At 43.4% G+C, this 24418-nt stretch overlaps 1 protein-coding gene across 1 annotated transcript in view; it reads left to right on the forward strand.

The window, feature by feature from the left end:
* The first annotated feature begins 1057 nt into the window (after nt 1-1057).
* The window catches only part of cacnb2a (calcium channel, voltage-dependent, beta 2a), a 55741-nt gene continuing 32380 nt past the window's right edge, over nt 1058-24418 (forward strand). The window contains exons 1-2 of the mRNA XM_034560548.1: nt 1058-1144; nt 2948-3040. Of these exons, the coding sequence (XP_034416439.1) occupies nt 1058-1144; nt 2948-3040 (180 nt within the window). The remainder of the gene's footprint in view (nt 1145-2947; nt 3041-24418) is intronic.

A 24418-nucleotide genomic window follows, 5' to 3' on the forward strand; every position in this document is an offset into this window, starting at 1 on the left:
ACTAATGCTCTGCAAAGCGTTCCTTTTCATCCAGAAAAGACTGTTTTCACTAAAACTACCTTGATTTCAGTGACACTGAAATTCAAAGCCTACAATCAGTCGCAGATAATAATAAGAACACCGACATGTCAACAGCCTGGCTTCGAGCCTTACAATCTTCCTTTCAGTGGCAATTTTGTTATATATAAATGATAGATTTTTTAAACAGTTGCTTAACATAAACATATAATCATCTTTGTCAAATACAAATCCATGCTATATACAAATATATATGTTTATATATACCGTAAATATGTACCATGCATGTATAATAAGGGATATAATGTATAATGGCTATTACACAAATCACTTAATATGCAGTCCAGCACACACTCACACTCCTGTTTACAAATAGAAACAATTTGACTTGTATAAAGACATTGCATGTTGCTCTTTATTGATACTTTTTGTATGTATTATATACATTCCCCCCTACCAGTATCACATACTACTTAGAGGGAATAATTTCCTCCACGTGTCGATTATTTTTTCTTGCCTCTAATGTAAAAAAAACAAAAAAAACAAAACCGTGCATCTTTTATTGTGTATTTTTCAGTATTCTCAGCTTGCAAGCTGTTATTTATCCTTTAGTGCATGCAGAGAGAGAGAGAGAGAGAAGAGGCAGGTGTTGGCGTTGGATGAGGGCGCGTGGAGCAGCCGGCGTGGGTTTAGTACAGTAGGAGGGCACTGATGAAGGAGGCTCTGTGGTGCTGAAGGCTATAATATCCGAGAATTCAAATCATCATCATCTGAACTAGAGAGGGGGGGGGGGGGGGGGAACAAACCTCCTCCAAGCCCCTCCTCTCAGCCCTCCGGTCTCAAACTTGAAGATTAGCGGTGCTGGTTCAGCTGCAGCGGCGCGCCTCCTCGCCCTCTTCTTCTCCTTAAACTGACTTAAAGAAGAAGGAAGAAAGAAAGGAAAAAGAAAGAAAGAAAAAATGCCGCTGACCTTTTATTTCGGACACAACCGCTGCACCTGTCCCCACCGAGAGGTGACCATTTAATGACGCGGGGCGTGATGGTCGTCAATAATACTTCAAAAAGCAGAGCAGCGGCGCCGCTGGACAGACGCATGGACTCGCTGGAACATCCGCGGTTACAACAAGTAAGTCAATTACGATTTTAAATCACGGGTTTAAAACAACTAAGAACAATTTAAACTCGTGTCACAGTTGTCGAAAAGTTATCTGAGGAAGCAGGTCAACTTTCGCTCACCTGTCCACTTCACCTGGTTTAAATCACGTCCTGGTTACGTCACTCAGCCCCCGAGGACATCTTCCTCGCGAGGGGCCCGTTTTTTGAATTCTAACTGTTGATTTGTTTTTGTTTTTTTTATTCCAAAATGTCGTCGAAGCTGCTGTCTTTAAATGTGACTTTGTGTCGGCGTGTCGACATCTTTTAATCCAGGTATCTAACATACCTTCGTTCAAAAGTAACGCGTTCATATTTCAATTGGTTGCTGTTTAATTTTCTCCATTTTTTTTTCTAGCTAAAAAAACATTTTAGTTCGGTGGTAGAATAAGTATTTGCAAAAAAAATAAAAATACATCTTTACAAGTGTCCTATTAACCAAAGTGTATTCATATTATCATTATATAATTTCTGGATCATTTTTTTATTGATGTATTTCTATCTAAGCAATGTTGTAGCTGCTCAAGTAAATCTAATTCCAACAAATATAGTGTTGGGTGTTTTACATTCTAACATAATATCATATTTCAATAACTGGAAATCCTCGATGGACTGGCGGCCTGTCCAGGGTGTCCCCTGCCTTCACCCTATGTCAGCTGGGATAGGCTCCAGCGCCCCCGCGACCCTAATGAGGATAAGCGGTATTGAAAATGGATGGATGGATGGATGGATGGAATAACTGGACAGATGTTTTGGATGAAAAAACATTGCATAAAAAGTGCAATATTTCCTCTCCAAAATGTTGTTGAGTAGAATAATCTAGCATGAATATATAAAAGCAAACGTACCTTAAAATGATGCTTGTAACTAAGTAGCTACAGCTTCAGGTATAATATTACAGAGCTCCTACTCGTGCAGTATTCAACATGTATTGTGTAATTTGTATTTGGCTTATTAATTATATCTCATCCGGTTTCTCCAGACTTTCTTTGCAGCTCAAACTGTTCTGCATGATCGGCTCCTAAGAAACCGAATATGTCTTTTATACGTGTGGTTAACACGCCTCGGAGGAACGGGCTGGAACAAAAGGCAGATTTCAGATGAATTTCTGTTTTTCAGTTGCCACTAGCAACACATGCTGCATGAACACTCGAGCTGAGTACATTCGTTTTCCAGGCCCTCATCATATCAGTTTGCATATTAGAGACCACCCACATAATTACCATTGTTTTTATGATACCTGTCATAATATTACACTTCAAATAAAACGCTGAAAGCCCCACTTAACTCATTTTACTAAGAGTGAGGCTCTTTGCCGACAAGACGACACATTTTATTCAAGTCTTTGCTAAAGTATATTTGGTCCAACAAACAGTCCTCAATCCAAAGCTATTCAGTTTACCATGATATTAAAGATTCCTCAACCATATTTTATGGCATTTCTGCTGGAAAATGACATGATGAAATACTGTAGTTTCCAATTGATTTGCAAAAATTTAAAAAGGCAACTATCCTCTGTTTTCACTGTAAACTGAATGTCTTTGGGTTCTTGGACTGCTGGTCCGATAAAACAAAACATCTGAAGACGTCACCGTAGAGTCTTAGGAAGCTTTTCTGACATTTTCAGGAAGAGAGCCCTTGTAGACCACTATTGAGAGGAGGAACTACAGTTTAAATGTACATATGAACATGCAAACACTATATTAAGATAAGCCGGAAAGGACGTGGACTTCTTCTTCTAACAGTTCCACTCTTTTCCCTCTCCTACTCACTGTAGTCTCAAGGCAAAGGAGCTCGAAGAAAAGGCAGATTTAAGGGTTCAGATGGCAGCACCTCCTCCGACACCACAACCAACAGCCTCGTGCGTCAGGTAAGGACGACAGTTGGCTACTCGGAAACATTTACACTTTGGGTTGCAGACGTGGCTTCGTCTCAGTTGTCCTCAGTTGAATCCGGCTGGGAATCTTCCTACAGAAAAAAACGTCCAAGGTCCAAGGGTATCTGACCATTTCCTGGCTACAGTTGCTTCATTCAAGAATGTCACATGCCTAAGTGTGTTAATCCCTGACGGTAAATGCGAACTGGCATAAGAGCCTTCCTCAGTCATCATCATTCATCAGCGATGAGATGTGCATTGCAGTGAAAGCCCTCTATAAACACTGTTGGGTACAGTATGTTAAGTGGAGGCCTCTCGTCGACGCCGCATCCTCAGCAGTGACACCGCGGCCTGTTATAAAGCAGACCCCGCGAGGTACACACTACACTCCATGTGTCTGGTATTTGTTGAGCGGACCTGCGAGGGACAGGACGGGCCGGGTTAAGGATGCGCGCCCCAGTCTAAATGTTTCTGCCTTTTTTGGAGGAGGCGTACATGGCCTCGTCTGGGAACCCGGGAGGAGAATGGAGCCTCCCGGCTTGCCGTTTGCTTCGTCTCGAGGCCTACGGAGGAACCTCTGAAAGAGCTGCTCATCATCAGCTCAGCGGGAGCTGCTTGGTGAGAAATTATCTGATTCTTGCCACCACCCGTGGGAGCTCATGCCCATTCCCACAGTCCTGTCCCCGAATGAGGAGTTCCCCTTTTCAGTCTGAGTCATCGCAGATAAACACAATTCGGCCGAGGGCGAGCGTCACTCTGCGACGTAACACCGCATCCGACCGAAATGATACAGGCCATTAAAGTAAGAGACAGTAGAGGGATGTGGTGAGAGTGGAGGAGTAATGTGTTTCAGGGTCAGTGAGGCGCTCGCATGCCGAGCACAAATACCCGCTTTTAGATATTTGCCGCCAGAGGGCCTCAGAAATAGCAGACCTTCCAGTAACTTCTCCTCTGTTTGGATAACAACGTAAATACTGTTTTTCATTTGCGTTATCATAACAGCCGCTTTAATCTGGCCGCATTTACCTCACACTCGATGCTCAATCACACTGCCTGTGATCATTTTCACTTTTCACAGAAGGATGAAGACGTAACATTTCGATCGCTGAGCTGAGGGAAAGAATGAAGCCAACCTTTGTGGTGGTGATCTCACTGCCTATTCATCAGCCTCATTTGGGCCTCCTTTCTCTTTGTGTTATCCTTTCTCTCCTCGCGTCAACAGTAGAAGCTGCTGGTTTTATAAAGAAGGTCTGCATGACTGGATTCAAGATTGTGATTGTTATCGTTTGCTCTCCCTCCCTCCCTGTATTCCTAAGAACCGATGAGGTCCGCCGAGATCACCGCGCGATCGATCCACCGCTGATCCGATGGTCAATAGAAGCGGCGCTCCTGTAAATGCGTATAAACGGCTCCTAAAAGACAGAATTATTTATGCTGCTGAGGGCAGAGGGCAGACAGCGAGTAGGTTGAGAGAGAGAAAAAAGGATGAGAGACGTTCCCTGTGGTCGGGGCCTGATGCCCGGGGGAGTATGGAGGAGGCTGGGAAGGGTGGAGGTCCAGGCCAGACCGAACTGCTCAGCCGTGGGAGTAGCGAGGTCAGTGTTGAACCGGAGCTCAGCTGTCCATTGAGCAGGGAGAAGGGCAGAGCTGTCATAGATTTGTCAGCAAACTTAAACAATCAGGAGGATGTTTCACTTGTATTCGTCTGCAGAGCGGCTACAGATGCTAATAAATAGATCAAGATTAGGATCATGTCCTCTCGATCATTGTTTTTAGCGCTCTGCTTGGGTTTCCTTTTACAGTCCCGACATTTACGTCGACTCATTTTCTCACGAGGCAGAAAAAACAGATGTTTCAGCATCCAGCAAATGAAAGCTGACACCGGTTTGACCACCTCATGCTTATTTTAAAGGAATAAAAGGAAAAAATACTGTTTTGGGAAATACGTTTCCTCGCTTTTTGTTTGATCTGTACAAAAAAAACAATATCTAAATGTCACAATTTGCAGTTTTACTGACTATTGTTTAACTGGGATCAGGAGCTAGGCAACCAGCACAGACTCCACAAAGTTGCTGCTCCACGAAGAAATAGTCCAGCACATAAACCACCGTAAACTGTTATTTACTTGTTTTGATGAAATAAAGAAGATGCAACGTGTTAAGTAGTGAGCTCTTAGATGTGCTCGCCAGGCCAGCTGTTTCCAGCCTTTATGCTAATCTAAGGTAAGCTGGCTTTAGCTTCATATTTAACGTACATATTATGAGTAGTCGAACTAGGGTTAGGGTGAGCTTGTTTTCCAAAAACAACGCAGTCGTCTCTTAAGTTTGCACAACATAGTGCTTTATTTTCTGATCATGTTGGAAACTCAACACCCGTCCATAGGTGTAAATTGGAGCGATGGCTCATCTTCAGACTCGCAGTGTGTCTGCCTTGTGTCTAATGCATCCTGGGAAACGATCCAGCCCCACATGACCCTGAATAATAATAACGTTTCTTTAAATAGCGCTTCTCTAAAACACAGTTTACAAAGTGCTTCATAGAGAGTGAGAAACAAAGAGCAAACAACAGGATTAAACACGGAGGGGGGGCGGGGGGCTTGAAAGCAAGTCTGCAAAAGTTTGTCCTAAGTCGTGAATTTAAAAAAAGACACAGACCTTGCGAGCATAATTTATTCTGCCAGGCTGTTCCAAAAAGTGGGATCTCTAAAAATGAATGTTTGATCAACTTCTTCTTTTTCCTTTATGGCTGAGAGACTGATGCGCTCCCCTTGAGGATGTCAGTTTGCCCTCCGGCTCTCGTGGAGATATTAGATCTAAAATGTGGTTGGAGATACCGGTGATCACCGAAGTCTTTTATGTAACTGACGGGTATCGCATAAAGAAACGCATACGTTTGAAAGACGCGATAAAGCAGGTGATAAAATGCCTGTCAAAAAGGATTCTTGGGGCTCGGGGAAAGGACAACTTGAATGAGACTTTTGCTGCATTAGAAAAAAATTCATCGTGACAATGAGGATTTTTTTATTTTTTTTATACAGTAGTTCAAACTGTGGTTTGCATAACACGCAGAGTATTGTGTCATAATTAACCTCCTGCTGCTTCCCACACTCTCACTGTTTATGTAAATGGTTGCAGCAGGCTCTGGATCGCCTCCACCTCCATATATAACCGTGTCCCGATGTCTCTCCGACTGCCGCAGCTTTTCCACGGCACGTTGTTGCAGTCCGACCCTCTGTGTCGGCTCCGTCTGTACACATTTGGTGATGGAAGGCTGCCTGAGAGGGCGTGGTGAGGGCAGACAAGTCCTCACAACTCTCTCCCTTATTCTCTCAATGGATAGAATGGAAGAGGTTGTTTATGGCTCTGATACTTATCGGCTCTGGCAACCCTCGACTTCTTAAGTAACAGATACCAGTTTCATACTGTGGTGGTATGGAGGAGCTGCCACTGGAAATCTTGAACCCTGCAGAACCTTTCACGAATTCTGAGCAACGTATGTCGGAGTTTTTGGAGAGCCTCCAGAAATATCTTGGAAAACTACAACATATGAAAACACATATGGCTCGTATGTGTTTCCTGGCACAAAACAGCATTAATGATGCACGGTGGTTAAATCCTGGAAATGTTACTGCTCAGCCAGACTTCATAGCAGCACCAGGTCGCCACCTAGTGGAAAAAGGAATAAGTGCCGGTATTTAACTTGAGATACATTATCAGTGTATTAAAATCTGTAATTGTCTCTAAACTTTCCCATTAATACCACCTATAAGGTTAACGCATGTTTAAAATATTATTATATATTTAGTGAGTAAAAAGCAAATAAACAAATACATAATCAAGGCAAATGTTTTGCTTAAAGTGACTTCATGCCCCACTTTCACAGGGACCTGAATCCAAGTTTCTCAGCCTACACACACACCCTGCTGAGTTACAGCGAAGGCTAAATTAATTTGGCAGTATAAGGGGGATACTACCCCCCTAGTGGACAAATCCAATGCTTCCTGCTGTTGTTATGCGCCTTCAAAGTCTTCTATTTACATAATTTCCATTAAAATGCTACAACGGACAGCATATTAAGTTATAAAGATGGATGCAGAGTGTTAACACGCTTTTCCAAACCACTGATCAGAGGAGTGCTGCTGACCTTTCTCACACTTCTGGAACTATTTTAGTAGTGATTTGGAGATTTTCAGTTTATTACCAAGACAAAGAAAGTTTAGAAGCTGCAAGGTGGTAATTTGTGACACTTTACCTTTGAAAATGTCTGTTTCTGCTCTATTCATAAGCTGCATCCATAAACTTCTCACCACATCCTAAACGGTGTACTGGGAAAGTAAACCTTATTGAGTTCTTCACAGTACTGCATTTTTAAACGGTAATCATAAGATGGATGCATTTAATTAGCTCATCTTCATTAAAGTTTGCCCTCGTCATCAGGTGTCTGCTTCCTCTGTGATGGATTGAGTTGGTCTTCTGGGTAAAGTGAAGGAGAAGAATATACAGTATATGTCATTGTCTTTCTCGTTTATTAATTGCTTTATCACAGCGGGTTTCGATCTTCTTGTGAATAATGGTTTTGTTTACGCGCTAATCTGATGCTATGGCAAAAAAAGGACGCGCTTTTTTGAGTAAATTAATGTTAAAGGTGCACAATAAACTTAAATGAAACAATATTTTAGATGGTGGTAGTATTTTTCTGTATGAATTTGTCTGCAACAGCTTCTCTAAGGTGGACAGGCTCTGACAAACGACCTGATGGGTAGGATTCCCTTCGTACTTTAAGGTGCACATCTCTCTGTTCATAATGATGCCCTTTCATCACAGCTGACACGTGTCAGACGGTGAAGTATCGGCAATGTGGATGAAAGGCGGTGCCGGATTTATGTTGTGCTGAGTGTCTGTGAGTCCAGAAATGCTGCCTGTTAGTGTTGTCAAAAATATAAAAATACAAAGAGCAGCATATTTACAAACCTGCTTTGTGTAGATTTATTTGTTCTGCTGCATAACACTGGAGGTAAAACTGGTGTTCAGCAGCATTTTTATCAGTATTGAATAAATGGGTTCCTTTTCAAATCCCCTGTGAAATATGGATTTGGGGAGAAATAGTTAGTTTAACTCTTTCCAAAGGTTTTTATCCTTTGGTTTTCAGTACGGATTAAACAAACAAGATATAAAGTATTGATTAGAGGTGCTGGTGGTCTGATATGGTTGCATGTGCACAAAGCCGGGCTGGCTGTTTCCTCCTGTTACCATCTTCATACTCGGCACCCAGACGTGAGAGTGGTGTCGATCTTTTCATTTCACTCTCTGCAAGAAAATGTATTCCTCAAAATGTCTAAATGTTCCTTATTAGTCGCAAAAGCTATTCCTAATTTAAACTAACTGCATTTACTCGTCCCGTTTCTTAAAGAGACGGTCTCCAGAGGGCTGGTAACTTTTTTCATTTCAAACTGCAACCAAAGCTGACTCAAGTGACATCACTTGAGGCGATTTACCAGATTTGGTGCAGCTTCTTCAGTAGCCCCAAAACAACTATTGTCACACACGGCAATAAAAGACCTGGAAACATACTTTTGATGTGTCTCATCAGTGATAAGATCTAAGAATTTAACTTGAACATTCAAAGAATTAGACATTAATTCGACTCTTGTCCCTCATGAATCCATTTTACTAGTTAAGGAAACCACCAGAACCAAATTGTAGATAAGTTTAGGTGCCTTACAAGCTTCCATTGCCTTATTTAGGTTAAAAAGTTCAATATGATATATTGCAATACCCGATATTATTATATACGGATCGTCGATTGTGTTTTTATCTCCATTCTTCTCTGTCTGACAGCAGAACTCATGTTGTTATTTTGCTGATGCCAAACTACAGCCACTGTGTGGCTCCTCATCGGAGAAACAACACTGATCGAGTGTGTGTTGAAGCAGATGAGACAAACTGCCCTTTTCTTTGTAAAATAGGTTTTAGACTTAGCTCTGCACAATGTTTCGATGGAGCACAATGTCAATGAAAGGTGACAAAGAAAGAGACACCAAAACAATGGCCGTCTTTTACCAGCCACGCGTCATCTTAAAGCTAGCGTTGGTAATCTTGAGAAACCAGCAAGGGCACGCCAGATTTTAGAAACGATGTCACCAAAAAACAAAACAGCAAAGTGTTGTTAACTGTTTTCCAATGAAAGTAGCGAGCAGACCTTTCTCCCCCAAAATGATCCTGAGAACCATTTTGTTTTTTGTTTTTTCATTTATTGTTTGCTGTCGGAATGTAGCTATAATTTAATCAAACACTTTAAACAGTGATTTTGAAGATTACATACCGTAGCTTTAATTATCTTAATATCTCAAGAGTCATTCATTTCAAAAAGCATATGAAAGGTACTACTTTACATTTTCAGTAAACCCTTTTAATAACAACGTTGTGCTTAATAAATATGAGCAGAACTTTACTCTTGCAGAATAAAGTGATTGCATGTGGAGAGATTACCAACGGTTTTACTAAATTGTACCTCCTCGTCAAATTTAAGGCAAATGTTATTGAACCGAGTTGAAGCGGGCTTCATATTAAACGCAGCCCAACTGAGCTCGTGTTCATTTAAAGCCATAATGTGTTTACTCAAAAGTCTATCACAAACCTCCTTTTAATTTGGAGGAATGTCTGCTATGCTGTTAGTATTCCTAGCATTCACAAACGTCTCGAATCGATGAATTATTTGCAGGACATTTCAAAGCCAAGGGCATTTTTTAAATCATTGAAATTCAGTCCACCACTCATGCCGTGTGCCCTTGTTGCCAGATAAGATTACAAAAAAATGCTGTGTATATGAATATCACCTCTGCAGCCCATCGCCACGCGTGTGTCTTATCGAAACACTGAGGCGTAGAGGCAGAATGTGTGCGCTTCTTGCTGACACAGCAGTTACGACGCAGCGGTCGGGGCTGCCAGTCAGTCTGGACTCAATCACCTGAACGCAGTGGGGGAGGGCAGGAGTGGAGCGGAGGTGTGCGACGGGTAGGAGAGCGATCACGCCCTGCACTCGCACTCGGCTTGACTTAACTGTGCACAGCCACCTCCCGCTGCATCGCAGGCATATTTTGCTCTGCTGCTCGGCTCCCTGCACAAGACACACACACACACACACACACACACACACACACACACACACACACACACACACTCTCTCTGTGTTCCATGAAGCGCAGCACAGTCTCTGCAGTCACCAGTAGCCGTCCCAGCCACTCGCACAGAGACAGTATGAAGGCTAACATAATGCAAAGGAGGACTGCAAGACACACAGGGAAGAAAAAAGAGCAAGAGAGTGATGAGGAAATAAAACATGAGGAAGAAAAGGGAGGCAATATTTCAAGAAGAGTGTCTGTGTGTGTGCTTGTGTGTGTCAGTGTGTGTGTGTGTGTGTGTGTCAAGCTTTTAAAGCAGACTGAACCTTGCATGAAAGGAGGTGGAGAGTTTAGAGGCAGCGTCTTCCATTAGGAAGCAAGGGACAGCGGTCAATAAAGGACACTCAGAACTCCACCTCCTTCACATGCTGAGAAGGAACTTGTGTTTATGTGTGTGTGTGTGTTTTTGTGTGTGTGTGCACGATGATGATGAGTGTGTCTAAATCCACCAGCAGTTGAACCAGCGTGCCAGCCTGCAACTGTACGTCTCTGCCACAGCACAGCAGCACTGCAGAGGATTTGGCAGCCTGCTGGAGCGGTTACAGTTCTTCGGGGTGGGGTGAACACTCAGCTCAGACCCGCACCCCGCTGGGAGCCTGTGGACACTCTGCTGCAACAGAGACGGGTCGAAGATGAAGAGGAGGAGGAGGGGGGCATCGGAATCCGACTTTATGAATCCCGAGAGTTTCTGAGTCGGGGGAGGAGGGGGGGCTTCGGCGTACACGTGGGGGGTGGGTGGACAGAAGTAGGGGGCTGGTGTGGATCCGTCAGTCCTCTGCTCCCTCTGCTCACTCCTCCGTAAAGGATCTCCTCTGCCCTCGTCGTCTCCTCTGCGTCTTTCGGTGGTCTGCAGCCCGGTGGGCCAAGTGTGCCGGCATGGACCGAGGCTGAGCGGATGCTGCTGCCCGACAGGGAGTCTGTGAGACGGCCGTGCGCTCCCCCCCCGCCCTGGTCCCCTTCATGCCGTGCTGTGGGCTGGGCCATCGCCGGAGAGCACAGCTTCCATATGTGAGTTTTGAGGCTCTTGTCAGCAGGGTTAGAGGAGGCAGTGTGCGTGAGAGAGATTAGGAGAGGCTGATGAAGCCGGCAGTCGCCAGCATGAAGGAGACCGACGTGATTAAATGCGCTTGATTGTGATTGTTTCCCGATGAGTTATGCCGTATGAATAATTGATTTGTGACGGTGTCTCAGTTAATGCATAACTTCACTCAAAATGTCAGTGTTGCTTCAAAGCACCAGACTGAATGGATCAGTGGACGCCCGCCAGCTTTCCCCCCCTCAATGTTGATCAGCGTTCTCTCTCTCTCTCTCTCTCTCTCTCTCTCTCTCTCTCTCTGGATCTCTATCCTGAACCGATCCTGAATGCTGCAGGATTGAGCTGAAACATTTCAGCTGCGCTGGCCTGACAGTTTTCTGCAGAGCTCTGTTCCCGCCGCCAGACGCGATAAATCTTTTATTTCAGATTTATTCCGGGACACAGACGAGGTTGCAATGCTGTTGAATGCAGAGGGTTCAGACGGCAGGCACGGGCTCGGTTGACAGGTCCACTTTATTGGGCTGTGCTGGTTTATTTCATGTGTCCTTTGTGTTTTAATGCCTGGCATTAAAAGCTGTGCACTATGACGCTAAAACCACTGTGGCTGTTTGGTGTAATGGAATGCAGTCAGAGGAAAAATGTGGCCGGGCTTCTTCTTACAGGTATTACTTGAGATGATACATTTGATGATCCATGCTTATACTGTCCTTTACTGTCATTAATTTTGTAGACTCCCTTGTGTATTTCTACCAGTGTATAGCTCAAGTCTCTATTACACTGTTTCACCAATAGAACAAGGCAAAACTATTTTTTTTTTTTACATTTTTATAAATCTCAACACAATTTTTCCAGTACTGCACTTACTTAGTTGTACCACTAGATGGCCATGTTACACTTTTACTCTTACAAACAAGCACACACACACACACACACACACACACACACACACACACTCATGAATACATAAATATACTATTTCCATGCAGAGAGAAAATCTTTCAACGCCCTCAAGGCTCAGAAATAAAGTTTTCATGAGGTGTACATTTTGAAAATTGTATTTTCAGAAATTATCCCCAAACACAAGACAGAAGCTCATTGGACGAAAAGTTTCCAACAACAAATGGATCAATAATCAGCAGATGAATCTTTATCTGCAGGCCTAAGTGTCTATCTTCATAAATGACACCTTCTGGCCTGAAACTAATCTGAAATGTTTCAGAGTGTACAACTTGCACATAATATCAGATAATGATGCTGATTCATTACTTGACAAAGGGATTAATAATTTTGCTTATAAAATATAATACAATTGTGAAAAGATCCCCATAACGAGGCCTAAATTCACACGATGGAACAAGGGATGTTTCTTGATTTTTACTTGCATAATTACCAAATAGTTATTTTTCTGTGAGTTGTCTAATTGATTGATAATTGTATCAGCCCTAATGTACACATTTGCTACCAGGTCACAAACACCAGCTTAAAATAAAACAGCACGCTCATGTAAAGTTTCCTGAATGTTCGATTACACAGCTGATGCGATGCTCAGGGCTGCGTGTGATGCACCGGTTGTGTAATTAAAGACATTCAGCCAAAAGAAGGCTGCTTTTCTCTTGAGAAGGGACCAAGACTTTTGGGCCCATTATGACGTACTCGTACTCTGGACCCTTCAAACGTGGACTTTGAAGGGTCCAGCTTCTGAATTTTGAAGCTGGACTTTGTCTCAGAGAAGGAAAGCTGCAGTTCGGTAACGCGATCTGGTTTTGCAGGCTGCATTATGCTCAATCAACATGCACTGCTCAACTGAGTAAGCTTTAATTTAACTGAGTGGATTAGTGTAGGACCAGCTGCTGATACTCCACATCGGACAATCTAAGCCTCATGTGTAAGGTGTTTGCATGAAAACAAACCTTTCAGTGTGGCGGAGCATATACTGGCAACGCGTGTTTGTGTTTTAATTACTGCGCTCAAACTAAGCATGAGAAATTAATGAGTCCTCTTAAAACCAGAGATTTGGGCTCACAGAGGACCGTCCACGCAACTGTAGCCAGTGCTGACCTTGAGAGGACCTCAGCTGTCGTGAGACGGCACTCTTTCTATGACGCTCCTCGCACATGTTTCCAGTATGGAGCTCCAACCCGCCGTTTTACGTCTGAAATGGGGCAGAACGTAATTCCGCTCAGGATGGAATGGAGCGCGGAGAACCGGCCGGATGGGACGTCTGACAGACTGAGGGGCCGGTCCCAGGCACCCCTCACGGAAACTCGGCTAATTGATGACAGCAGGCCCGACAGACAGTTTATCGTGTATAAAAGTTTTTTTGGAAGTATGTGGCACACAATGCAGTACAGAACAATTCCTATGATCAATAATCATTTGCAGACTGCTTATAAAATCAGCTAATTATCATTTAGATAGTTTGGCATATTCCCTAAAAGCAATTCAAAGAGCGTTACATACTGTCAACAATTAAAAGCATTAAAATGGCATTACATTTTTTTTTAAAGATCACTAAAATGGGTCCAATTCATTATTTTGGAGCCATGAATATCTACACCAAATGATGTGTGCATATATATATATATCGATATCATATGATATTTCATGTGGTGAGCGTACGCATTGACCTGCTGGGGGCGCTAAAACTTCCCCATAAAGAATGAGAAATGGCAGAAACTAAGGTATTACACAAAACTCTAATTATTCCCAGACAATACGGAGCTGTGTGTGTGAGCGGTGAGCTAATCTCCCATGGCGAAAGTGTGACCTGGAATTCCCAGTTTTCCGTGCTGTGGGATGCTCGCCCAGAGAGGAGTGTCGGGCCAGCGCAGAGCGGACTGGAGCAAGGTTTCCTTGGCATCGGTTGTGCGTTCTTTCACTTTTCTTTCACAAGAGAATATGGAAATGCCCGGAAACTGAGCGGCTAATTGGCCACCGAGGCTCCGAGGAATGTTTCGTATTTCGGTGGATGTTTTTTTAATTTTTTGTACTCTTTTTGCATAATCCATCATCTCACCATGGGACTGGAAAGTGTGATATATATCTGAGGGGCTGGCCAATTTAGAGTATAGCTTCGCCTGGAAACAGTGATGTCAGTGACACAGTTTGCTGAATCTGTGTGAGTTTTAAAAGGAAACGTTGAAGTCATGGAGGAGAAAAGATGATGTTAACTCCGTAAAAAACATACGGTATTAAAATCCCTTATTTGGGGTCGTCGTGGTCATCGTGTGGTTAAGATGCATAACCAGTATCCGCAACATACTTTGATTCAAGTTAGAGACCTTTGCTGCTCTGCTTATCATTTATAATTATTTAAGTTGTGTTGTCTACATGTGTGTGTGTTTTTTTTTTTTTTTATTGAAGGAAAAGTTTATTTTGTATTTTTTTTCTATGTTCCTGATTTTAATTTACAAAATCAATGTATAACAAAAAGTAGTGGAATTAAAAACCTGAATAATATTCAAAATAAACATGACAAAATACATTTTAAATCAAACAATAGTTTGCAGCCACAGCCGGGGCTCATGAATATCGTAAGCTTTGCAGGTATTTGGTCAGAAGCTACAATAAACATTTTGACGTGATCGAAAACTACAATGGCCAGTTATAGTACTGTATATCTCGTGAAGAATATCCGGCTTTACAACCTGCTGCATGAGATCTATACATGTAAACTAATTTACCCTCCGCAGTGAATGTTAATGTCATTCCAACACGTCATATTGGCTGCTTCACTGCTATCAGTGGAAAGCAGCTGCTTTGAGGCCTGGAGTGCCATCATCCATTTCTGTGAGGCTTGCAGTTTCTGGCACAATCTACTCAGTAATTCCATTTATTAGCATTACGTTACACTGCGACACATTTAGCCTCAGGAAGAAATATGTCAGTCGTAGATTCTCCGCCGTCTGCGGAGCTGTTTTTATTTGCTGCAATATATGAGACACGGTTTATTCTAAGGTTCACTTCAGTTCAATTGGACGCCGTAACTCCTTATAGAGTACTTTCACTTTGCACATCTTTATTTCCCACTGTGTCTCCAGTAATGACCTGCAGAAGGTAAAGAATCTGTAGACAAAATGGACAATCAGGGGATCATTAGAGGGATGAAAAAAACGGCACCTCCGACGGGGGCAGCCGGGCCAAGCCGAGCATCACTTAAAACAGGAGCAGATGTTGTTTGAGGCCAATTAACGGCAGAGAGATGCAGACATCCTCGTGCACCAGAGGAGGGCTGCCAGCCCATATGGATACGAGAGGATTAATTAGAGTGGCAGACGTTAAAAATGGATCAGGCGCTGTGTAAAGTCTTGCGTTAAAACTCCTGGGTTTTAATAGCCTATTATTTGTGGCATTCGACAATTATCATCAATGATGAATACAAATTTAACAATTAATTAATAGTGTTGGTCCTTTTCCAAGCAGGAATTACATCCTCTGGTTCCAGCCTCTCAAATATGACAATTTGCTGTTTTTCTTTTTCCATATTCTACTGTCAGGTTCAGACTGACAGACTACATAAGCACATTGAAGATATCTCTGTGGCCTTTGAGAAATTATGAATGCCAGTTTTACAACATTTAACAGACTAAATTATCAATTGATGAATCAAGAAAATAAGTTAGTTGTAGGCCTAGTAAAATTATTATTTATTTAATTATTTAAACCGAGTGCTATAAATAGTGGCCCCATTGTTGGTCATTTGAAGTGCTGGCTGTCAGTTTGACCTACTGCCTTCGTATTCCCATTGAAAGCACTGGTTGTGCTGCTTGTTCATGTCTGTATGTTTTATACCACTGATAAGGAGATATGTTTCTTCTCTGTGGTTCAAGTAATCCGGATCGACTTGTGCAAACAGACGGGCACAAGCGTGGAGCTGAGGCTGTGAGAGAGAGAGGAAGATAAGACAAAAGTGAGTGGGAGGGGGGAGAGAGGGGTCTGAACAACATCAGGAGGGTAGATTTAATGTAGTCTCAGAGAGAGGAGAGAGAATCCTTCTTTCCCCGAGCATCTTTTATCTGTCACGGCACTCGTCTCTTAGCAAAGAGGTGTCATGACAACAACAGGTGCCAGCCGGGTGAGGACACGCACCCCTGAGAAGGAGACGGAGAAAGAGAAGGAAGCGTGTCGACGAAGGAAAGATCAGGAGAGGAAGGGAGAAGAGGGGAAAACACAAGAGAGGGGAGGATAATGAGGGGAGGAGGCACCGAGAAGATGAAGACAAGGTCAAGGACATGAAGTTTCCCTCTGCGACTCCCTGTGTGTTTGTTTTAGTTTCATTTGGTATCCGGAGGTGTCGGTGACCTGCCAGTCAGCGGCGAGCCCCGTGCTCTCCTCTGGAGAATCAGTATGTTCACCCTAATGCTTCTATAAGCTCACCCCCCCGGGAGTCGGCCACAAAGATCTGCTCCGCGATTGGGCGCGCGCTGAGGCTCAGCAGGGCGGGGTTAAACCTGCTGGGATGTTTCATATTCATACTCAGCGTGAATACATAATCAGTCCATCAGGTCACTGTGTGCTGTCAGGAGGAAGAGACTCTGCTGGATGATTCTTCTGTGAGCTTGACTTCTTTCTCTCTCTTTTTTTTTTTTTTTGCCACACTTTGAACCATCGTTTCTGTTCTGCGTGACGTGAGGCCCGATCCCGCTGACAGATGCTGGGTTCAGGCAGAGCAGTCGTTTCGGGTTGCCAGGTTTGCAGGGCAGATGATGACCTATGGCTGAGCGCGACGTGCCCCCGGCCATCACCCCTGATCCCGCTCGGACCTGCCCAAACAGGCCGTGGGGCTGAAACCTGCTGAGGAGGGGGGGGGGGGGGGGGGGAGGTGCTCCTCTCTCCGCGTTACCGGGCCTGCTCTCGTTGCCATGACCAAACAACCCAAGAATAAAAATGTCTCCTGGGTAAGTGAGGTGTGTTGGTGGAGTTCTTCTCTTCTGCTCTTGAAGCACTCACTCCTTCTGTATGTGTGGCTCCGTCTGCCTCGGCTGTGTCCGGAAAGCCATGTAACGTTTTTGCATCACAATTGATAAGATTTTCTGGTTTAACAGATTATGCAGAGACTATTGCAGTATATACCCGTTGGTTTTTGATGCTCCTGTGCCCAGTGGCTATTCCAAGGCTTAGAGATTTATCTATTATATAACTACAAGCTACTACATGCCCACTTTATACAATCTGGTTATCAGTCTGCCAACTCTGCCCGAGTTACAAGGAATGCAACTGACGTTGAGTTAAGATTGGAGACAAATGTAAGGCTTGCATCTCCAAGAAAACGCACAGTTTTTTGTTTATACAAAGCAATAGGTGGACTAGTATTTTCAGTCATGTTATCCTAGGTTTCCTTTAACGTGTGTGAGTTTGCCATCTGATTCTTTGCCAGTGCAGACGGATCAGGGGAGATTAGAGTGAGAGTGGCTTTGCGAGGATGAAATCAGCTACTTGGGGGGGCAGGGAGGAGAGGATGTGATGGAGAATCTACCTTTATATCTGTCTGTGGACCTCTAAAATAAAATGTTCTCTCTCTCTCTTGATCCTGCAGTCGTATTGCCTCCAATCACCCGGCTCGGCCTGTTTGTTACGCAATCTCTCTTGGTGGAGTTACTGTATGTCAGGTGCAAGTGACACAGTCATGGTGTGATAAACCTGAGGCTTAATTCATCTCCATACACACACCATATGCTGCGCTCTCCCAGACGGGCGTTCATGTTCGACACGGCGATCATTCAGTATTTGTTTGTCCAGTATATTCTACGTGTGCACGTGTGCATAAATAGAGATGTACATATGTGTTTTCCTCCGGAGGGAAACGCTGCTCCACTTTTTTGCTCAACCCTTCCTTCTGCCGCATGTGTCACGCTGTGCAGCGCAGCTCGAGGTCCTCACAATGAACCACGTCGACCATTCCTGCACACACAGAGTTGGAAAGTACCTTAAAGTAAGTTAGCGTCTGGTGACATGATGTCACAGCGCTGCCTCTCAGTCTCGATTAATTATCACTTGATAATTAATGTAGCGCACTGGCAGTCTCAGAACCCGTTTAGCCAGCTTTGACACTTTTTGTTGAATACATTTTCTTTTCAATTTCTCTTTTTGGTGAATGCTGTTTTATTTAGTAAATTAATACAACGGAACAAAGAGAATATATGTATAGGGGGGGAGGAGAAAAATATTTTTTTAATTCAGTTTTCAAGGAAACACCCATTGAGTAGCCTTTGTGTTCATAAAGGGGTCCATACTATTATACACATATAACATTAGTCATAATCTCCAGACTCAATACTGTCTACATGGTCAAAGGATCTAAACTGCTTATAACATCTAGCATGACTCATTTAATTTCTCATTTCATATTTTATGCATATAACAAGATTGTTCAAACTGATAATGACTGATATGAACATGTTTGTTTTTAAATTTAGAAACTTACTAATTGTATATTTTTCACAAGGGGAAAAGGGGGGAAGGGAATATGGACATAAATAGTCCTTGTCGGGTGTTCAAGGAAAGTTTATTAGTTGGCCTTTGACGTTAGTGTGTTTCAGGGCCTTGATGAACAACACACTGATGTTGCTTTTTGCTAAGTTTTACCAGCTGAGGGCCGGAAATGTAAAAGCGCATTACGCTTTCCCCACAATGCCGTGCGTCTGGACGGCGTTATCAGCGATGTTGGTCGTACAGGCGCAGAGTGGCGTTGATTAGCGGGGCAACGGGGAGACAGAGGGGCTCAGATTACACGCAGCGGCAGAGCAGACAATGTTAGGACCTTTTTAAGACAACACCTGGAAAGGTTGACTACATCGTTAGGAGTCAGGGAAATTAAACATCCGTGCCCAATTTCATGAAAGGAGAGACGTCGTAGAGATATTTAGACTCTGCGAGCAATCGCCATCCCCAGTATGTCATTTAATTATTTATTCAAATGTTTTTATTTTCATCATCTAGACTCGGCTTGCTTATACAACCTCGTGTTAACATTAGTTAATTGTGCCGCTGATATCTTTGCAGAAAGTACCTCTGCAGAGCTCTGCTCCAGGTATCTACTTGTCTATCCAATAAGCCTAATGACATTGAGGGCCACATTCATAATGACATTGGTAGGCAGTGCCAGGCGGATTAGGACTCCAGATGGTGCTGTTACTGCCTGACTGTCTGGCCGCAGATGTACAGCTGCAAGAGGTCACATGTTTTACTACAGCGGTCGGCTCTGCCACTGCAGCCCAGCGGCTCGGCATCACACCGAGTCTTCAGTCACACTAAAGCTGACAATCACGAGTGTCCGCTCACAAGAGTGTTTCTGGAGTTTCAAAGTATGTTTGTGTCCGTGTGGTGTGTGTGCGTGTGTGTGTGTGTGCGTGTGTGTGTGTGTGCGTGTGTCTGTGTGTGTGTGTGTTTCTGTCGGCTCTTTATAGCGTTGTGTGGCCATGCAACAGATGTCACACTATCACATTAAAGCTTAATGCCCGGCAAGCTGAAGAAAAAACACTTCAGAGCTGACCATGACACTACAGAGCTTAAACACCCGATTGTGTGTCTCTGTGTGTGTGTGTGTGTGTGTGTGTGTGTCCGCCCGCTCGTGCATGTCTGTGTGTTTCTGCTTCTGCCCGTGTCATGTGTGTGTGTGATCCGTCTGAGGACCTCTTCACTCCACATGAGGCATGACACTTGCTGGTTCGACGAGCTCTTGAGGATGACAACGTCACTTTTTTTTCTCCGCTCCTCTAAAAATCACCCAGGAAGTGACACCGGTTATATTTTTTTAAAAGCAACTGTAGCGCTGCAGTCAGTGTTATCCCTTTCTGACTGAGGCAGAGAGGTTGTTTTTTTTATGCCAGGCGTCAGCTGCTTGCACCCCTGGGTCATGGTACTCTGAACAAAAACCAGGGGATTTGCATAATTCATTGCAGTCGCTGTGGAACGGAGAGGCGACACAGGTGTCCCGTGCATTGTGGGAGAACGAGCATGCCTAAGAAGCCAAAGGTAAAAAAAACAACAACAAAAACAACAAAAACTCACAACCTGTTCTTGTTTCTGTGTTAAATCAGCAGCTTACATCTCAATCGGAGAGCAGTACTGTTAGTTGTCGCGCTCGCTTGTTGTCTGAAAGCTCTTGCATCGCTCTGACAGCTTAAAGAGTGCTTTTTCTCTGCGTTTGCAAATTGTTTTTCGGTGTGCGGTTTTGTTTGTGACGACCTCAGGTTTCTCACTCTATGTCCCGTCCGTAAGGTCTGTCTACGTAGGCCTATATACTGTAGGAAGTAAACCTTGCATAAGTAGAGCTTAGTTTTTAATCATGGATTCACGGGGGACTGTGTCTGCCTTTTAGTCGTGCAGAAAGGCATTGATGCTTGTAGGTGAAAGACAATCTGCTGGGTCATCTTTCTCTCTCAGGTCTGGTGAAAGAGTCTGTCCATGCAGCTAAATCCTATCTTTGAAATCTCATTTAGATGGTTCGGGGCGGCGTTATTTAATCTTTGTCATTTTACACAATGTAGGCCAGTATTTACCAACCTTTTAAACTTGTGATCCCTTGAAATTAAAGTTGGTCGTTTAGCCTTGTTTTATATTTTAATTGGAAGCGTTGAAGATGCCCTGCGAAGTTTTTGTTGTCAACTAAGTTGTGTTTGCATTCAGTGTCACTTACTAAAACGCATTGTGTGTCTATCTTAAGCCTGACCGAATCATCCTCATCATAAAATACAGTTTTTGAATATTTAAAATGGTGTATTGTTTGCATCTATTGTTTACGAGCTAGCAGACTTCTTCATTTCTGTTTTTTTTTGGTGCATTACTACGTTTATTTGTGTGTTACGTCCTGTAACTGTATTTTGTGATTGTGTGTCCATGATTATAACTAAATAAGAACGCACAAACATTGCTCCATATCACTTATAGTGGTCAAAAACTAAGAGGCTATTGATAATCCATTAATTCTGCAGAGATTGCAAAAAATAACCACCCCGTTTCATACCTTTTAGTAATATGAAATCTTTGCATGTTTAAAGAAAATATTTTGCTCGTTTCTGACCACGTTTCATGTCACTCGTTCTTCTACTCTAAATCCTGGATTGGTTGAAAGGCAGAAGCAGATTTAAATCTCCTTACTGAAAGAAGCAATCATCACAAAGTGAGTCAGGGGATCAAGTGGTCACAAGCAATCACCCCCGTGGGTGTTATTGTGTCCGGCGTGGATCATTCCCCTCCCTCCTGTAGCGATGTACAGTACACAGAGGATCATGTGACGACACAGAAGATGATCGTGTCTCGCTGAACTGCTCAAACCGTACGACTGTTCGGGGCCCATCAGTGATGTCAGAGAAGCCCGTTAGTTCAAAAGTGTTCAGAGAAGGAGGCTGTCTGTCAAAGCAAACTGTTTATTGTTTTTTTTAATTATATTTAATGAGACTCTGGTGCATAATCCACGGCTCCGTCCTTTATTTTCTATTCCTAAAAAAAAATCGTTTTCTGAGCTGTCAACAGTGACGGAGGACTTTCTTTACTGTAAACTTCGGTAAACAGTGGCAAGCAAGACACCATTTTTTTGTTACCGATAGTATCAAGTGTTATCTGTGCATCCGAAGCCTGATATAGATTACTCCTCTGTAATAGCCCCCCCCCCCCCCCCCCATTTCCAATCTTCATGCCAAGCTAACCAGCTGCTGGCTCCAGCTAGATATTTAATTAACAGGCAGGAGAGTGGAATCGATCTTTTCCACTCTATCTCTACAACTCAAATCAAAAAGCCAATCAAGTGTCCTCTTAAGTGACAAAAATGAGTTATTGTTTGTTTGTCAACAGGAAAATGCATGTGCAACCCCGACCACTAACTTATCAGATATCAGCCCGTCCATTTAACTGATTAAAAAATGACTTTAGCTCTGGGCCAAAACCCCTCGTGTGAACAATGATGCGGGCGCCTCTTGATCTGCCCCCTCTCGTCGTGTTTCACCGCGAGGCCGTCGGCGTTGCTGTGTGTGTGTGTGTGTGTGTGTGTGAAAGTGTGTTTGAGCCCCGTGTCAGTGCTTGCCTGACCTGTGCATGAGTGTATTGGTCACAATTGCTGATGTGTTGATGTGTTCAGCGAGCGTAAAGTGACTCAGCGCCACACACTTGCACTGCAGCCGCCAAACGTTGCACACGCTGTCGCACAAGTCGGCGCTTCAGAAGTCATCAAGTCTTTGTCCAGCAACTCTGAGCTCATGATCTTCATTCCTTTGAGCATGCTGGACAAGTTGTCTTTGTCTCCACTGACTAAACACATCTTGGGAAGGGTAAGCTTTACTCTACTTTTCGACTTCAGTCTTTGTTGCAATCTGCTGATCTAATACCCCATTATTATTATTAATAGGCTGTGGCTTTAGATATCACTGCTTCAGTTATACGGTGCTATTCTCCGGTTCAGCACACGTGCTAGCAGGGCGTCCTTTGGTGGAGCGGAGGAAACGGCAGTCGAACTCTTGGAGAGAACAGCTGGGGATCCTATCGCTCTTTCACATCCTCTATCTCCACCTCTCCGCCTCGTTTTCCCTTCTTTCCCCTTCTCTCATTGTCTGTAATTAGAGATGGTCCCATGGCTCAAGTGGCCTGGCATGTGTTGTAGCTAGGTAACCTCAGTCGGCTGCATAACCCTGAGGGTTTCATTAGATGCGAATCACGGTCCCAGTGGATGCAGCGTGGGTTCTCCAGTCTGCTCTGCATGTTATGCATCAGCATCAGAAGAGTCCTGCTCTGAATGCAAGCTTGATAGAGCTGGACATATGAAATGCAACCTTTTTTTCTTTCTTTTTTATGGCCTTGCCTTTTGTAACAAAATAAGCTGAACATCTCAAATACATTAGTCTTTAAAGGATTAGTCCTGCATTTTGGGAAATGGGCTCATTTGCTTTCTTCCCGAGAGTTAGAGGATCAATACCGCCCTCATATCGGTGAATATGTGGCTGTAGCCTGTTAGCTTAGCTTTGCGTACAGACTGGAAACGGGGCCTGGCTTTATCTAAATGAAGAAAAAAAATCCACCTCTAATTTAACATTTCATCTTGTGTGTTTAATTCATACAAAAACCGGAGTTGCCAGGCAACCAGCAAAGACTGCGAGAAGTTATTGCTCCCCGCTGAGAAATAGTTTGGCAAAAAAAGTGTTAGTGAGTCTTTCTTAAAATGGATTATGTTACCTTTTGGCTCGTTCTTCCCCCATGTTTCTAGTCTTTATGCTCATTTATGCTTGTGTAATTCAAGGCCCTCTTCTAATTATTAAAAACCATCCACAATCACAAATTTATGGGAAGGAAAAAAAGCATAAAATAAACTGCCCTGTAAATGTGTTTTTATGCCACTTTCAGCTGTAATGACCAAAATAAATACTCTGCTCACCCATCACAGCCTTCCAAATGTAATATATCCATGGTTATATATTTCCTTACCACACACTTTGCAGCTTTTTTTCTGGTGTTGAGTTGTGACTATTTGGAAAAATCTCACAGGCTCAAACTTTTCCACCCTCTGTTTTAGTGCTTTACGTCCATGTCACCGTGACCTCCCTACACAGTGCAGCTCCCTTAGTAAAGGATCATTTACCGGATCCACTGAACACACGGCTGCATCTGCTAAAAAGAAGGATTTACTTCCCTTTTTTTACGTTTTGTACAACAAAGAAATCGGCCTCTAGAAAACAGGGGCGTCCTGGACCGGTCCATTCATTAGTGGAACAGCATTCTTGGCAAGAAGGGGCCTTTCTGACAGAGCTTCACTAATGCAATTGTTGTATATTAGAGCCCATTAGTGATCTTTTTAAGTTTATTAAACATCCATAACATCATTTGGATGAATCATACAAAATCCAATTTGATGGAAAACACAACACTGTCGATGTTGCTGCATATTGTTTTTGTCACCGGCGAGACGCTCCGGGTGGGAACCAATCAATTATCTCCAGCGCATTGTTTTGTCTTGTGTTACGGTGTTATGATCTTGAATTGATGTAACACAGATTAAGTCGTGATCCTGAGTGCTTTTACTCTCGCAGGCGTGTTCGGCAGAGTAGAGTGGTTTTGTTTTGTGCTGTTTACTTTTAATAGTGAGTGGTGGAGTCACACCAGCACAAGTGTTGGACCTCCTGATATGGAGTTGAACGGCCGGGTGGCATAAGAGACGAAAAGTGTGATTGCA

Source organism: Cyclopterus lumpus, chromosome 20 (assembly GCF_009769545.1).
Source record: "Cyclopterus lumpus isolate fCycLum1 chromosome 20, fCycLum1.pri, whole genome shotgun sequence".
Taxonomy (NCBI): Eukaryota; Metazoa; Chordata; class Actinopteri; order Perciformes; family Cyclopteridae; genus Cyclopterus; species Cyclopterus lumpus.